The 12,826-nt window shown below is 35.7% G+C and overlaps 1 protein-coding gene across 2 annotated transcripts in view; it reads left to right on the top strand.

The window, feature by feature from the left end:
* The window catches only part of in (inturned planar cell polarity protein), a 103,720-nt gene that overhangs the window by 20,261 nt on the left and 70,633 nt on the right, over positions 1–12,826 (top strand). For both annotated transcript variants that reach the window (XM_076464893.1, XM_076464894.1), the window contains exons 4-5: positions 5,706–5,774; positions 12,033–12,158. In XM_076464893.1, the coding sequence (XP_076321008.1) occupies positions 5,706–5,774; positions 12,033–12,158 (195 nt within the window). The remainder of the gene's footprint in view (positions 1–5,705; positions 5,775–12,032; positions 12,159–12,826) is intronic.

A 12,826-nucleotide genomic window follows, 5' to 3' on the forward strand; every position in this document is an offset into this window, starting at 1 on the left:
AGAAGGGTTTGAGACAAATACAAGAATTCTACTTTTGTAGATACTGTATAGCTTTAGGCTGTAAAAATATTTTTGATTCGCCTATATTTGATTTTTCATTCGCATTCTAAAAGGAGGTTGTTATCTTAGTGGTAAGATTATCGAACCTTTTCATTCAACACGTTCAAGTTCTTAACTGTTTTCCCTTATTGGCGTTACATGGTATATGCTTTCAACATATGGAACTCAGATTTAAATAAACGATGGGTTCAGAATATTCTCGACGATAATGTGTGCGACAATATATTTGATAGATTACTGTAAATATTTATTGCTTTATTGTTCTAGTAAGAGTTTTTTTGTTATGCCTATTATGCAGAGTCGTGAGTGTGTGTTTCGTACACTTCTAATTAGGACAGGTGTGTGACTTGATACCTTGTTTCTGGTATCCAACAAAGATGCAAGCAGACTTCAGGAAAAACTGTTATTGAAATGTTCAACTTAATTGATGCTTATTTATCTCATATTATGTAAATAACCACTGATTGCAATAGTTTGCAGTAGCAAATTAGATTAAATATATTTGCTTACAAATTGTGCTGTACACAAGTAGTACATACACCACTGGCCAAAATCTTAAGGCCAATGAATGAAAAAAATATGCATTTCGCGTTGTTAGACTCATCCACTGATTTGAATAGAACTTCGAAAGCTGAAAATAATAAAAGGTTAAATAAAAAAAACCTTTTTTAGCATTTAAGAGGGAAAATGTGAACACCATGAAATACTAGCTGGTCAAAAGTTTAAGACCACACTGAAACGAAGCGTTGATCGGTAAACACGTAACGAAATTTAGTCATTTGTGTTCAAGCATTAGCGTTGTCAACATCTCCTGTGTTACATTGGGTAAAAACATAGCAAAGGCTAAAAAGATGACAGAGTTTGAACGTGGCAGAATTGTCGAGCTGCAAAAGCAAGGTCTCTCTCAACGTGCCATCGTTGGTAAGATTGGGCGCAGTAAAACTGCTGTTGCAAATTTCTTAAAAGACCCTGTTGGATACGGAACGAGAATTTCAAGTGGTCGGCCCAAGTAAATTTCGCCGGCGTTGAGCAGTAGGATTCGACATATTGTCCGACACCAGTCGATCGTCAAACCAGATTAAGGTCCTTACGGACGCAGAATGCAGCTCAAGAACAATAAGACGGCATCTACGAGAGAAAGGCTTTAAAACTGTAAACGTCTTCAAAGGCCACTCCTCCTTCCACACCACTAAACAGCTCGGTTAAACTTTGCTGAGAAGCACCAAACATGGGACGAAGAAAAGGGGAAAAAGGTTTTGTTTTCTGATGAGAAAAAAATTGATCTGGATGGTCCAGATGGCTTCCAACGTTACTGGCCCGATAAGGATTTTCCACCGGAGACATTTTCTACACGACACAATGGAGGAAGTTCCATGGAACAATGGAGCTTCAGGTTATACAGGAGCTTTAAACATCAGCTGGCTACATTGGCATGTTGGAGAGAGCATTCTTATTGACTGAAAGCCCTCGCTTATGTGGAAATGACTGGATCTTCCAGCAGGGCAATGCTTGCAGGACAAAGGACTTTTTCATGGCGAATAACGTGATTTTTTTTATCATCCAGCGTGTTCGCCCGAACTGAACCCCATTGAAAATGTTTGGGGGTGGATGGCAAGGGAAGTCTATAGAAATGGACGTCAATTCCAAACAGTGCATAATCTTCGTGAAGCCATTTTCACCACTTAGAATAACATTTCAGCCAGTCTTCTGCAAACGATTATATCGACCACGCCAAAGCAAATGTTTGCAGTCATTCGCAATGACGTCCATGCAACTCACTACTGAGACCTCTTGTTGGGCATTTCCTACCCTGTTTAGGACTTCTCATTGGTATGGTTTTAAACTTTTGACCTGCTAGTATTTAGGCTAATTTCATAGTGTTCACATTTTCCCTATTAAATGCTAAAAATGTTTTTTATTTTTATTTCCCCTTTTCTTATCTTCATCTTCCGAAGCTTTACTCAAATAAGTGGTTGAGACTAACAACGCAAAATGCATATCTTTTCTTTTGTTCATTGGCCTTAAGATTTTGGCCAGCAGTGTACATTTGCAATGTAAACTGCACTCCTTCATAGTGTTACGTGTTATAAACGTAGCTCCATCTGTTGGGCATGTATTCAGTATCAGTATAATTTATTTTTCGTGGTGCTTATATAAATCGAAGCACTAAAGAATCACTTAAAATCTGCTTCAGTTAAATGATTCAAATTCTCCAACTCAATATGCCTGAGTGGCACAGCGGCATGTTTACGGACTTACAACGCTAGAAAGCGGGTTCCGTACCCGAAGTGGGCAGATCAGAAATAGCCCATTGTGTAGCTTTGTGATTAATTACAAACTAACTAACTTAATGTAATATTGTTGAAGTATAGCTTTATGATATATTTCCTCATTTAACTGTTAAGTTAACGTGTGTTATTTAACACAATAATGGTCGTGGCACGGATCAGTGGTTAGCATGCGCATCTGCGAATCTGGTGGTTCCTGATTAACACGTGGCCACAAAAAAAAAAAAAAAAAAAACATTCCGAGCGTTTGTGGCTGTTGGTGAAGATCAGACCTCACTATCTGATCAGACAGTTGCACCCTGAGAGTTGTTGCTGTGTGCTGTTGTGTAGCTGCTTTCCCTCTACTCTATCAGTTCAAAATTGGGAACCGTCAATGCAGAAAGCCCTAGAGTAAGTTTTCGCGAATATCCGATAACACCCAACTAACTCTGTCTTACGTTATCCAGTGTCTTAAAGTTTATACTTTAAAATAGATTCAAATGTAATGTACCTCCTCAACGCCGTTCACGTCAATTCTTTATTTATTATGTAAAGTAGTTGTTGTTTTGAATTAAGTACAAAGCTGCACAATGGCTATCTGTGCTCTGCCCACCACGGGTATCGAAACCCGAATTTTAGCGTTGTAAGTCCGCAAACATACCGCTGAGCCACTGGGGGACATTATTTAAAGTTAATGGCTGGTTTTTCAAGGACCACTTCGGTCCGGCACGGCCAGGTGATTAGGACGTTTGATTCATTATCTGAAGGTCGCGGTTTCGAATCCCCGCCACACCAAAAGTGCTCACCCTTTCAGCCGTGGGGGTGTTATACTGTGACTGTCAATCTTATTATTCGTTGGTAAAAGAGCAGATTGTCCTATTGTAGCTTTGCGCAAAATTCAAAAACAAACTACGATCATTTCTTCCAAACATTGTCATTCAAGTTGTTTAGTCATATTTTCAGGATTAGTGACGGGGAACAGGTTAATCCTGTGATAGAGCTTCTGATTTCAAAGCTAGCAAACTCGAATTATTCTCTACAACTTAAATTATGGGTGGGTTATAAGACTAACAGCCAATCACTTACTGAATGGCGAGTGGTGTTGACGGGCTCCCTTGCCTGTGGTCAGTGGTAAAAAAATTGTGGACTTCAACAGAGAGCCTTAGTAACTATGTCGTAAATAGAACATACAAATACTGACTAAACTGACTGGGTTCTGTATGTATTGTGAGCTTCCATGCAGTTGTCTAGGTTTACTCTATGACTAGTAATGTGCGGAGTAATTGTTTTAATGTTGCTATAAATGGAGATTCCAATTACCGATCCCATTTTATCTTTTCTAAAAGAATATTTGTTATCATTGTTTGACATTTTTTGCTGCAGCGCCTTTTCAGTCGAAAAGACTGAATTATAACTTTTCCCAAACTTTTGTATCATTTCTTGGACGTTTAGCAAATACCTTTCATTACGAGGTAAGTTTTTTTGTAAGTTCTATTTCACAAACTTTAATTCACTAAAAACGTTATAAGGCCATTTAGCGACTTCACAATGTCTATAGAAAGCAGGAATGAGACCTCTGTATTCTGTCGCATCTAGAAAAATAAAGATTAAGTGAGATTTTGCATTTGATGTCCTGGAGAAATGGAGCTAAGAATTCTTTGTGTGCTATCCATATAACTCAGAAGTGTGCGGAATAGACAACTAAGCCTTTCCATGATAATAGAGTTTGTTTTTTTTTCTCGTTAGTTGAAAGTTCTCTCCAAAACAAGTGAAAAAAAATTAGTAAGAAGTTCCTTTTCTTAAAAACCCCACTTAATTATTGATTTAGTTTTATGCTAGCAGATAGCTTTAACTTTTATATTTCTGTTTTATAAAATCGAGCCTCTGAATCGCAGACTCTCGTATTTACTGCCTATTGTCGCAAAACGAGCACCGCTATTTGGAACCTGAGGTTCGCTATAAATCACATCCCACTTCATTCAGACAATAGTTGTTTAAGAACTTGCGATGAGCACTATTGACTAGCTGACTTCCTCTGATCTAACAGGTTAAATTAAGGACGTTTGTTCGCGAAATTCTGGAACAAAGTCCGTTACAGTGTTACAGCAGACGTCTCCTTTATTTATCTCTTGCTAGTATATATCCCTAAAAATAATCGAATTCGTATTTAAGTGACTAAATATTTTTATTCAGCCTGTAATAAAGCTGCAAAGTAATTTACCTTTCTTGTGCCAAATAAATAAATCAGTGACAACATTTATGAATGAATGAGAAACTTTCGATAACATTTACTCATCATTTTGCAGAATTTGAAAATATTCTTATGGAAATTCCAACTTTATTTTAAAAGAATTTTTTAAGTGATTTTGTCAGATAAAAATTAAATAACGCTAGTGTAGATAGTCCTTGAACTGTTGTACACAAAATTCAACAAATAGATAAATAATACCTCGTACAATAAAAGTAGTTATACGTGACGTGAAATTTTCGTTTTTAAATGAGTCTTCATGTCTGAAAATCTTTGTCGATATTTGTGATAATTTATTGAAAGGATTTTATTCCCTATAGCTGTGTGTGTGTTGTTGTTTTTTTAAAGCAAAACCTCACCGGGCTATCTGCTGAATCCACCGAGGGGAACAGCATTCGAAGAATTCCAATATCTGTTGCCCCTATTTGACTTTAGTGATTGCTCCGAATATGTTCTTATCAAATTACCATTTTTCTGATAACGGCTTTGATGTTCAATTCCAGTTGTTCTGATGCGGCTTTATTGTTAAATAACCGTTTTCAGTTTAACAAATAGTGTGGTAATGTGTATGTGTGTTTGTCTGTGGTTTAACCTTGAATAGTAATGCTACAAACAACATTAACTGAATATCACTTTAACTTTGTGTTAAATATCACATTATTGTTGTTTTAACGATTAGTGAATAGTGTTAGAAATCTGAGGAGTAAAAACAAGCATTTGTTAACCTGCTGATGATTCGACGTCCATCCAGTTAAATTGTGTATCTTCAAATATTTCATGTTGTGAAATTAAATGACAAATGGAATCCATGTGAGATATTTTTAATTAGTCCATTGTCTTCCGTTAAATGCCCGTATCATGTATAATTTGTATGCATGTATAGAAATTAAGCTTAAAAAAACAACAACAAAAAATACCACCCTAGAAATTTGACGATGGATGCCTTGTAACTTGAAAATTGACACTAATGCTTCGAAACTAAATCCAAGCATTTGTGTTTTCAATGATGTGATATAGTTTAACTCATGTAGCAATAACAGATTATATGATTTTCTTATATTTTATATATTTGAGTAATTTTAATTCATTACCAGGAAGTAAAAAAACATTTTTTTTCTTTATTTATGAAGGTTAAGCTTTCAGTTCAACGTTTCGCTGGACATTCTAGCCCCCAAACGGTAAAAACTGATCATCACGGGGTAAGTTACATTTTTCCCTTCTTCTTTTAAATGTTACTTTTATTAATCTTAACCCTAATGATAAGATTTACCGAAACTTTGTTATGAACATTTCTGAATTGTTGCATGGAGACCAAACATGTTGATGTGTGAAGCAAATTTTGTTGAAATGTATGTGCTGATAAAATCACAACAAACAACCAGCATGGTCTGGTGATGGTTTCGTTCAACTCGCAGTTCGCGGGTCTGGGGTTCGATTCCTGTCACCGAACATGCACGCCAGTAGTTGGTGGTGGGTAGTCAACTAACTGTCGATCGCTTCAAAGTTAGGGACAATTATCCTTGAGTGGCACAAAATTTAACAAACAAAATCATAAAAAGTACATGTTACGACATCATGTATATATGTTCCAGCAACTTCAACGGTACATGTGTGCCAACTAAACATTATATTTAATAACTTTGCCTGGAAAACAATTACCTAAGCTATTTTATAAACAGAAAAGCAGCCATGAATGTCGCAAAACATCTGTTGTTTTTTTAACAAATCAATCAACCATGAAGGAAAGTAAATTGAGAAAGAATGTGGAATTAGATATTTTGTGTGTATAGATGATCAGAGTATATATATGCTTTGTCGAATAAAGTTTCGTAACGACATTACTCAATTAATTACATAAACAACAATCTTATAAAAACTGACAATAATTCTATCAAATAAATATACAATGCAAGCCCCTAGTACCACAGTGATATGCCTACGATACCCGTAGTGATCAGAGAAGAGATAACCCATTGTGTAGTTTTGTGCAGCTTAATTTTTTTCTTATATTTTATTTCAAACCTTGGGGTTTTCGGTGAACAGTTACATTGCAAAAAAAAAAAAAAACTTGTTTGAAATTTTAAAAATAACCGATTTAAAGACGAACGTGTAATCAGATAATTTTTTTTTTTTCTGATGCTTATTTGTTAATAAATTATACCATTCACGAAAATAGTATCCTGCGCTGATATCACGGGCATCGGCGGGCGCTTAAATAGTGATACTATAAATTGAAATTATATGACACACTTAAACAGTTTGTGACCACATTTTCTAGCAGCATGTGAAACTTTAAAAGTGTAATACAACACACAATGAAGGCACGTTGTTCTTTATTCTTTAAATAAAACATTATCATTCCTGATTCCTGAAAATGAATTAGCGGTCGAACAGACATACAATAAGAATAAAGAAAAACGTGCCTTCATTGTGTGTTGCATTTTATTTACAAGAATACTTATTTTGTGTTTTAAGTTGAGATTTTAATACTTTTGGGATAGAAAATTATGTTGAGAGGAATCGGGTTAGGACACTCGATTCGCAATCTGAGATTGCGGGTTCGAATCCTATTATTCGTTCCTAAAAGAATAGCCCAAGAGTTGACGGTGAGTGGTAATGATTAACTGCTTTCCCTTTCTGTCCGGCATGGTCAGGTGGTTAAGGCACTCGACTCGCAATCCGAGGGTCGCGGGTTCGAATCCCCGTCACACCAAACATGCTCGCCCTTTCAATCGTGGGGGCGTTATAATGTGACGCTAATTCCTACTATTCGTTGGTAAAGGAGTAGCCCAAGAGTTGGCGGTGGGTGGTGATGACGAGCTGTTTTTCCTCTAGTCGTACACTACTAAATTAAGGACGGCTAGCGCAGATAGCCCTCGTGTAGCTTTGTGCGAAATTCAAAAACAAGCAAACAAACAAATGACCAGCAAAAACATTTGGTCAATTTCTTTCAAGAAAATTTATTCGCAATGACACATTAGGATCAGTGATTCTAACAAAATGTAAAGACTGTCACAGTTATTCCATAGTAGAAAGTAATTGACAACTTTCTAGAATATTCAAAAGCTACCTCTCGTGTAGTTAAACACGTGTTTAAAAATGATTATTCCTCTGATTATTCAGATGTTAAAATTGTTAACAAAGAAAACAACACAAATAGTAGCAAAATTAATGTTTTATTTATGGAAAAAACAACAACAACCTAGCATAAATAAAAATGCAACTTGTTAGAGATTTAATTATCTAGATATTCAAAATTAAAAAAAGACAACATAATTCAATAGAAAACCACGTTGTTGCTTTATGACACTATATCATTATTGATACCCTAACACGTGACGGTTTTGAACTGTTCTACGTTTCAATTCAAAAGTAGACTTCGGGAAACATTGGTTGAGAGAAAGGGTTTTAAACATTATATTTTTTGTGTGAACAAAAAATATTTATATTGATAATAGTTTCATATAATTTATTCAAAATTATTACCACAATTAGTACCAAGACGGAATGAGGATTAGTCATTGTCTGCTTCAGTTAATAAAGATTGTTCTATAATTATTTTGCAAATTAGTGTATTTTTGTCTAGTCAAGGCAAAGAAAAATTTTAATCAACTTAATGTTAACAATAATCCAATTATAACTGAATGCAAAGTCCATTTTTCCGTGCTTCGAACCAACACCACTTGCTTTTAAAACATACTACACTTTGTCTCACACACATCTGTAAATTCCATGTTTTGTCCAGTGTTATCCCTATTAGTAAAAGCAATATTGGAAAGTTGTTTATAGCCTGAGAAAGAAAACGGAAAAGACTTTTTTTTTTTCAGAAGTAGAGGGAAGTCGGTTCGTGAAAGAATCTATTACTAATAGGAGGAATAAGCCAGTGAGAGGGTCATCTTCTCGCACCTCTAGCTGGAAGTTAATTTGTATACGTGAAAACAGATTCACAGTGCGTAAAAGAAGACGTTACAATAGTGTGGCTTACTAAACTACCGAATTCAAAATTTCATTGTCAAATTTATAATGTTTCCAATTAGCAGTAACCATAAAAATTGTGCCTCAAGCATGTATATCTATAATCAGACCTGCCAAGTGACATTTAAACTTAAGTACATAAACCACGATTGTAGTTCATAATAGTGGTCGCAAGAAATCCATAAAATCCTAAGAAACGTTTGAGCAAAAAGTACCGTAAACAGTAAAGATTCAGTTGACAGTTAATGCTTTACGTAGGGCCCGGCATGGCCAAGCGTGTTAAGGCGTGCGACTCGTAATCTGAGGGTCGCGGGTTCGCATCCCCGTCGCGCCAAACATGCTCGCCCTTTCAGCCGTGGGGGCGTTATAATGTGACGGTCAATCCCACTATTCGTTGGTAAAAGAGTAGCCCAAGAGTTGGCGGTGGGTGGTGATGACTAACTGCCTTCCCTCTAGTCTTACACTGCTAAATTAGGGACGGCTAGCACAGATAGCCCTCGAGTAGCTTTGTGCGAAATTCAAACAAACAAACAAAGCTTTACGTAAATAAGAATGCATAAAATAGCACGCATGTTAAACTTACAAGGAAAATAACTTTTGCTCAAAACGACCCGTTTGTAATTATTCTCTTGCCAGCCTACAACAAACACAGCTTGTTATATCGCACTCGGACCTTTTGCAGAATACTAACTAAGGTACTGCGAAGGTCGTAAGGGTATTGAAAAGTCGTGATGACGAGAAAACCCACTTGTAGAGAATATTATAAATTTAAAAAACAGCTGGAATGGGCCTTACTTGTGAAATGAATATAATCCAACATCTAAGCACGCCCTCTACATTCCCACACTCAATTACACAACCGCCTTCAAACATGTGGTCAACTACCGGTCAGTAACCCTTTCTTTCTTTGTGAACCTGACGATGACCGAAGAAGGTCGAAACGTTGTTCGCTCCTCTATATAAAAAATTTTCTCAACCCAAACCAGCCGTTTTAAAATTTATAATATTGAAAAGTCGATTAGTCTCTTCTACATTTTACATAAGATAAAAATATCACATTTGTGGCATAAATGTTGTTATCATTACCCCTTATAATTAACTTTCTTGCAAGTTCCGATGTTCTTTAAAAAAAGGTTAAGTAAAGAGTGAAAAGGGAATTACGAACAAATAATAGGTGACTGCAACATGTAGATACTCAGTGCTTTGTACACTATACAATCGGTGTCTTTAGACAACCGACCACTGTATTATGTATGAAGTGAAGGAGGAGAAAAGAAATCATATATAAAGTTTGTTACACTCGTTCGTAAAATAATTACTTTGAAAAACATGAAGATTTATATAAAAGATTCCCCCGCTGGTAGAGCGGTAAGTTTACGTATTTAAAACACTAAAATCAGGGATTCTATTCCCCTCAGTGAACTCAGCAGGTAGCCCGATGTGGCTTTGCTATAAGATAACGCACACTTATCTAAAGCAATGTTTTAGGCGTATATGTTTTATTTTAAAGGGCTTCTTTGGTATTGGTAAAATTGTATACACCCATAGTGGAGGTTATCTTAATTTAGGCACATATCACCCCCCATTGCTAAACATTTAGAGAACTTAGTTACCAACAAACTATAAATGCTCACTATATTTTCAAACAAATCTTTGTGGTAGTCCCCAGCTCAACATTTTACAACTCCAGCTAATGCGATCAAATATCCCATAGCTACAGTAAGTTATCATGAACCATATCGTCTAGTTACTAGCAACATTTATTATCATTACAATGTATAAAGTTAGCTACTATATCAAGTAATCTTTTACCATAGCTGAGCAGGAAAAAAACAAACCACAAACAAGATGAGTAAAAAATTGGGAATTTAAAAACCTGCAAGTAATGACCGTGAAAATACGTAAAGCTGGGGATAGAGACATTATTTACTCCAACTACAAATATCTGTTTTGGCTTCATGCTGTTTATCTTTGGTGGATCCAAAATATTGAGCTACAATCCTTGCTTACAGTTTTTTAAATTATCATTTTTTAATGTATGTTTTAAGTATGTTGCCAGATCTCTCTACAACATTTAAACTTGAGCATATATTTGTAGCCAGGCCTTCGCAATTTAGTCTTTAATTTACATAATTTTGGAAATAATTTTCCAAACAGCTAAAATAAACGTGTAAAATAAACGTGGAGAGTTCACAGTCTTTATTTTGCAAATATGAACTGCACTACTACCACGTGCTAATACGTATTTGAACGCATGATCAATTGTCCTCAACACTAGAATAAGACCTATTAAATTACAGGAAGGCATACTATGCCTAGTAGTAGTATATATACAATCATGACTTCTAAGACTGAAGTACCACATTACAGGCACGTGTAAATAAAATGAGTAACACTGTTGCAAAACTCCGTGTTTCAGTAGGAGCTGTATGCGTGACAGAAGGTATGTGAAACTGACGTTATTGATGGAATTGATCAAGATATGAAACTAAAACTCTCCAAAAACAGTATCAAGTATCTCAGGGTGTATCACCTATGAGCTAGAGGACAGATGAGTACAGATATTGCCAGCAGCTTTGCTGTAAATAAAGGATAACTTGAAATTGTCTAGGTGGACGTTTAGTTGAAAAATCACCGAAATCACCGTTGAGAAGAGAAAACCAAACCAAAAGGTTGAAATGGGCATCTACCTACAAACAATGGAAGAAGCAAAACTGAATACTTGCGTTTTGTTTTGTTTTTTCTGATGAATCCATGTTCCAGTTGTTTGGCAACATTCAACGATGGTTTGTTTGATGGCGTGGGCAGAAGATAACAGTGTCATAGTCAATGTAAAGCATGTTGAGGGATCGGTACAAACGTCTGAATAGCTCGAAGTCTATGATGATGTGATTCACACAAAAACTAATGACGTCATAAATCTAGACAAATACAGCAGATTCTTATCCATCAGACCATTCAAAGACTTCATTTGGACTGCACAAGAGTCCGATCACGAACATTGTTGATGAACGAATGGGAAATGATACTGGACATTTAAACAGTATTTCATAAGAATACAGTGATAAGCTTCGTGGTAATAAGAAAACGCAGTGTAATTCTCTGTGTAAAACAAAGGTCTCGTATACAAAATACGAGTGCATTGTACAACTAATCTACTTTTATCTTGTATTTTCTGTGATAATTAATACTTTGTACCAGTAATAAGCTGTCATACAGTTGGTATTTCTCGTTGACTCTGACTCGGTGTGTATCGCTATGTTTGCATAATTATTTTCGTTACTGTATTTGTATACTCAGGCCTAACAAATATCATTTAGACCTGGGTGTGTATATATATATAGGCCTGTCAAGCACAGTTTAAACGCGAGTGCCTATCTGTAGCCAAACTTGCAATCATAGTTTAGACTTAAGCATTAAATAACGTTCTCGTTTTCTGTTATAATTAGTTGTTGTTTTTTTTTCATTTTTATTTTCCTCAGCCTCCCCAGAGTCTTCTAGTTAAGCAAGTTAGTGGGGACAAATCAACCATAGAGGAGATAGGGTCTCTCTATCAAAACATGCCTTATGTCTTGTTGTATCTTTCTACTGCCAATACAGAAGAACAAGTGAGTATGATGATCGAGCTAATGTTTTCCGTGTAAATTGTGTTATTAGTATTACTTCGCCTCCAGTTAGACCTAGTCGGGGATCTTGCGTGTGATATATTTCATAGCATGAGCTTTGTGCCAAACATATTATAATAACTGCACATTCTGCTTGTCAAGGTTACGTAAGTACATTAACCTATGCCAGTATTGAAACTGTAGAGACGTAATTTATTTAAACCCATATGCATGAGAGCAGAGTGGTTAGTTGTGTAGAATGAAAAAAAAAGATATTTATCCTCAGTTGTTTTTGTTTGTTTTTAATTAAGCATAACTGGGAATAATTAACTTGCTTTACATTTTTAAGGGTGTAATTATCCATGTTTTATACCCACTGATTCATAAGTAGCAACACAAATGAATGTGCTTAGAGTACCGTCTGTGATGTTTAACTGTTCTTCTATGTGGAGAGTTATTAGAGTCGCCTTTTTTTTTTTTTCAGGAAATTATACGGTAAAAAATAGTAAATTATACTAATAGTAACGACTTACTAATATTATATAGTTCAAATATATGAACGCATACTCAATCACGTGTTATTTCAAACAGATTAGTGTCCCATTAGGTCAGTGGTACCTTTACAGACTTACAATGCAAAAATTTGGGGCTCGAGTCCCTTCGATAGAGGG

This window comes from Tachypleus tridentatus, chromosome 10, assembly GCF_004210375.1.
Source record: "Tachypleus tridentatus isolate NWPU-2018 chromosome 10, ASM421037v1, whole genome shotgun sequence".
NCBI classification, from domain to species: Eukaryota; Metazoa; Arthropoda; class Merostomata; order Xiphosura; family Limulidae; genus Tachypleus; species Tachypleus tridentatus.